The sequence below is a fragment of the Glandiceps talaboti genome, chromosome 18, assembly GCF_964340395.1.
Source record: "Glandiceps talaboti chromosome 18, keGlaTala1.1, whole genome shotgun sequence".
Lineage (NCBI taxonomy): Eukaryota > Metazoa > Hemichordata > Enteropneusta > Spengelidae > Glandiceps > Glandiceps talaboti.
In genome coordinates this window covers 17,732,679-17,737,500 of record NC_135566.1, presented here as the reverse complement: position 1 = coordinate 17,737,500, position 4,822 = coordinate 17,732,679, and the positions used below count along the sequence as shown (strand labels likewise).

At 39.4% G+C, this 4,822-nt stretch overlaps 1 protein-coding gene across 1 annotated transcript in view; it reads left to right on the top strand.

Annotated features, from left to right (window-relative positions):
• The window catches only part of LOC144449771 (uncharacterized), a 6,830-nt gene extending 2,356 nt beyond the window's left edge, over nucleotides 1-4,474 (top strand). The window contains exons 2-5 of the mRNA XM_078140346.1: nucleotides 1-294; nucleotides 2,279-2,435; nucleotides 3,399-3,537; nucleotides 4,106-4,474. The exon at nucleotides 1-294 is cut by the window's left edge and continues 428 nt beyond it. Of these exons, the coding sequence (XP_077996472.1) occupies nucleotides 1-294; nucleotides 2,279-2,435; nucleotides 3,399-3,537; nucleotides 4,106-4,242 (727 nt within the window). The 3' untranslated portion in view covers nucleotides 4,243-4,474. The remainder of the gene's footprint in view (nucleotides 295-2,278; nucleotides 2,436-3,398; nucleotides 3,538-4,105) is intronic.
• Nucleotides 4,475-4,822: the final 348 nt, after the last annotated feature.

Sequence of the window (4,822 nt, the reverse complement as noted above, 5' to 3'; positions counted from 1 at the left end):
CGACTTCCTTGATTTGTGGGGGATTCATTTACCAGATACAAGCCAAAAACGTAGAAACAAAACGGAACTCGATAAACAGATTCGGTCGGCAGAAAACGTTCCCTGTCTTGGAATAAATGGACCGTTGCAAGTCAATGATCTTCAAATACCAAACGAAGATGAAGTTCTGCGAGTCGTAGATATGTACTTCAAACCTGCTGAGTATATCCGAAGACTGGCTCTTCTTGTTAAAAAGAATATTTGCTCCGGGAAACCTTTTGTTGCGATTCACTGGAGAAATAGAACGGGTGAAGCGTATGTATCAAATTTGTTGAACAACATAACACCAAAGAATAACATCTACTCAGTCAGAATACTTATACATGTACTTTCCAACCATCGACCCTCCACCTCCTGCTGGAGGGTCTATGTTCCAACGTACAAAATGTAGTGGTTTAATATTTTCATTAAAGGGGAAAACCACTCCAGGAAATAACGGTATTTTATAATTTTAATAACTTTGGGTTCTGGAGAGTAACTTCAAGACTTCACATCACACAATTTCGTTCGGTTGCCAAGAAACACCAAATTGAAACTCTTCTTCACCTCTGTTCTTTCAGTCGAACACTCTGCTAGTGGTCTGAGATATAGCTGAGAGCAAAGTAACCAGGGAAAGAAACAGAGATAGTTTTAAAACTCGATGAGTGAATTGATCAATATCACACACAAAATAAGTTATATTGCACACAAAAATTGACCATTCAATCGATCAATCATTCAACGAAATAATCAATCGATCGATCGATCAATCAATCAATCAATCAATCAATCAATCGATCGATCGATCGATCGATCGACCGACCGACCGACCGACCGACCGACCGACCGACCGACCGACCAACCAACCAACCAACCAACCAACCAACCAACCAACCAACCAACCAACCAACCAACCAACCAACCAACCAACCAACCAACCAATCAATCAATCAATCAGTTACATGCTCGCTGCTCCCTGTGGTGGCATTTAAAGAATAATCATGTCTGATAATACCCATGATGCAACGGTGTTCCTTTAAAAGAGCAATAGAGAGTTTTAACTCGGTGTTTCTTGGCAATCGTGCGAAAATTATGTGATGTGAAATCATGAAATAACACTAAACCAAGAACCCAGAGTTTATGAAAATGTCTCTATTTCCTGGAGTGGTGTTCCCCTTTAATGTTTCACAAGGTTGAAAATGACAAAGGAGCTATGCAGTGGTTCATGCGCACCTAAGGGGCGAGATGAATAGTTCATTGTAGGATAACAAATTAAATTCTTTTAGGCCTCAGACCCCCTTCTAAGTAATTTGGTCAAAACTGAAAATTGCTTCAAACCACACAATCAATTTCAAATCAGTATGTAGTAGTATGGTACTGCCTTGAATACAAAGCCAATATGTAGTGAGTAAAGAATATTTCTTTTGTTGACACTACTTTATTTTAGTGTCAAACATTTACCATTCTTCCATTTCTCAATTTGACATTTTGTAAAGGAATATTTGTATTTAGGGGTATAAAACACACATCAAAATTAAAATCTATTCAGTACGATGAGGACGAAATGGCTCAAACCACCTACCCCCCCCCCCACCCCCACCCCAAAGTAAAAGTTTTTTTTAAATCCTAAATTGAACTATTGATCTCACACTTAAGACAATCATGTATATGTGAATATAATATACTGTCAGTATTTTGGATGTACAAATAATACAGTTACAAAACTAGTACTATACGCCATTACTGTTTTCAAAGTTTGAAGTTGACCAAACTCAATCACAACTTTGATTGAGTCATTCACGTGCAATTTTATCTCATTTTACAACGAGTAACACAAAGTAAAGCACTTTCTCTATGTGATAGACTCATTTATAGCATTCATATTACGATGAGTAACACTGAAGTAAAGCACTTTCTCTGTGTTAGACTCGTGCATAGCGTTCATATCAAGTGTGAAAGTATACTGTTTCAATTGGTTTATCTACAAGCCTAGCATGTGGCCTTTCTAATGTAGTCAAATAGCAGATGAAACAGTATACTTTTACACTTGATATGGATGCTATAAACAATTGTGGTAAATACAGAAAATTCTTTACTTTGGGGTTATGGGTTGTATTCAATGCAAGCTAAGCTTATATAACTGACAAATTTAACATAATAGAATAATTCAACATATTCTGATAAAATGTTTATGTTTAGGAGGGTATACTACCCGTATAACGGTATATAGATATTAGTTACTATTTCGTGTATTTCTCAGGTGTGAATTCGGCATGGTGTTAAACGCAGCTGATGCTTGTCCACAAACAATGCCGTTACTTACCAATGCAAGTGATAGAACTGCCGAGGCAGTCAGTCAGTTGATGAGAAGACGAGATATTTACTGTGTGTATGTTGCAGCTCCTCCACGTCATCAGGTAGGTAGTGAGACCCTGCGAAGTCACATGATATGTGAGATGCTGAAATGTAGGGAACGTATGATGAAGAGCCGCAGATGAAAATGACAGTGGTCATTATCAAATTGTAAGACTTAGACTGATAAAGTCAGTTTACTTTTTATCTATCCAGATTCTGAATGAAACATTACAGGGATCAGAGTTTTTCAATAAATACGAAATCTCCTATGAATACAAAACCTCTCTTGTTTGCGAAAAACAGTTAACTGGACATTTGTGCATGCCCTAGCCGATATGTAACTGATGATTCATGAGTGGAATCATCATAAAAAATACCGGTGCATTGGCGATGCACCACCGATAACTGTCTATCCCAGGCGAGAGCTTGCAAAATCACCCTGTCTATTCGTAGGATATTGAATTATACAGCAGGGAAGGTTTGGGTTAATTTGATAACTGTAAAATAAAATTATATACAGAAGTTGTGCCTGTTTCTGTATTGTTGTGTTGCCCAATGTGTTTCTTACTTCTATCTAAGCGAATCTGATTAAGGACAATGTCAATGGTGTATAGGAATAGAAAGTATTCACTGCTATAACGGTATTGCATAAGAAGTGAAATTGATATATCCGATCCTCTATGACGCATTCTCTAATCTAACATACAGGCTGTGAACCATATGTTTTAAAAGGACACAGTTTTTGTAACTTGTGTTATTAAATTGCTGTATACTGACTTACAGAAAATTACTTCAAGTTCACCTGTCTAGAGTTTGGCAGGATGGTAAAAAGTGTCATGCATATATAATTGTAGCTATCTATAACCTTCACAGATTCATGGATGGATATAGTTTTATAACAGGAAATACTACACGTAAATCCCTAAAATCCGCATATTGGATAAGACTGGTAAGTCAATGGGAAAGTTAACGGGAAGGGAATAAGTGCATCACAAGTCAGATGACATTCTCTTCTTCATTTGCAGGCATTTATTGATCGTTTAAAAGATAAAGTGTCACATGTTTACACTGCTGATGACATTGTCTCGTTGGATAGCAAGGTCTTACAACATCTGAAGAAAGATAACTACAAATTATCATTGGTTGAACAAGAATTCTGTGCAAGTAGGTATATGTACTGCTTCTGTTTTGTTAAATGTGTATACTGTATCTGTCGTTCTGTATGCAAAGACGTATAACCATGAGAGAGAGAGAGAGAGAGAGAGAGAGAGAGAGAGAGAGAGAGAGAGAGAGAGAGAGAGAGAGAGAGAGAGAGAGAGAGAGAGAGAGAGAGAGAGAGAGAGAGAGAGAGAGAGAGAGAGAGAGAGAGAGAGAGAGAGAGAGAGAGAGAGAGGGAGGAGGGAGGGAGGGAGGGAGGGAGGGAGGGAGGGAGGAGGGAGGGAGGGAGGGAGGGAGGGAGGGAGGGAGGGAGGGAGGGGGGGAGGGAGGGGAGGGAGGGAGGGGGAGGAGGGAGGAGAGAGAGAGAGGAGAGAGAGAGAGAGAGAGAGAGAGAGAGAGAGAGAGAGAGAGAGAGAAGAGAGAGAGAGACAGGCATTATCACCATCTCTAGAATCATCAACAAGCAATAGTGACAACATACCATATGCATTGCAGTTGCAGAAGAAGACTACATTCACCTGTTTAAACTTGTACTGCTCATGGTAATTTTACCCTTTATTTTTACTCCCGACAGAGGCCGATATCTTCTTGAGTTGCGGTCGATCCAATTGGTCTGACTTCGTAAGGAACAGACGTGATATACATGGAAAAGATACGTCGTATTTGAGAGATCTACCTGGGATACCGGAAGAGATATATAATTTGATATAAAAAGATTTTACACCTACATAAAAGTTTCCACGTTTCGAAACCGATTCAGTTTTGTTGATTTTCAGCCCACTAGAAGGCTTTTGTTGTAGGGGAAATTCCTTACACGCGTGCTTATAGGTGATGGAATGGGATATATTCAGATACAGTAACTCTACATTATCATTGAGTGGATGACGCAAAGTATGCAAGGACTCAGTAGTAGGCAAGGACAGTGCTGTGTAACCATCCTGTGTTATGACTCTTTTTCAATGCATTAAATAACTTTAGAAAAGAAATGTGAGCGTCTTTCCTTGAGTTTTCATTTCCCCCCGTATATCGTATCAATCGGCGATTTGATATTTTCCTTGCGTTGCATCACTATGATCAAAACCAAACACGATAACACAGTCATAATGATATCTCTAGATCATGATATGTACACAGGTCAAAGGTTGCAAAGTGCCACTACTACCGTCACATTGTCACTTACCGGGGGGGGGGGGGGCTACGGGGGGGGGGGGGGGGCTAATCCCCTTATGTGAGTATACGTATATGTGCCGCCTTTTGGAGTGTGTTTTCTAGCCCTTTGGTCTAAATTGGG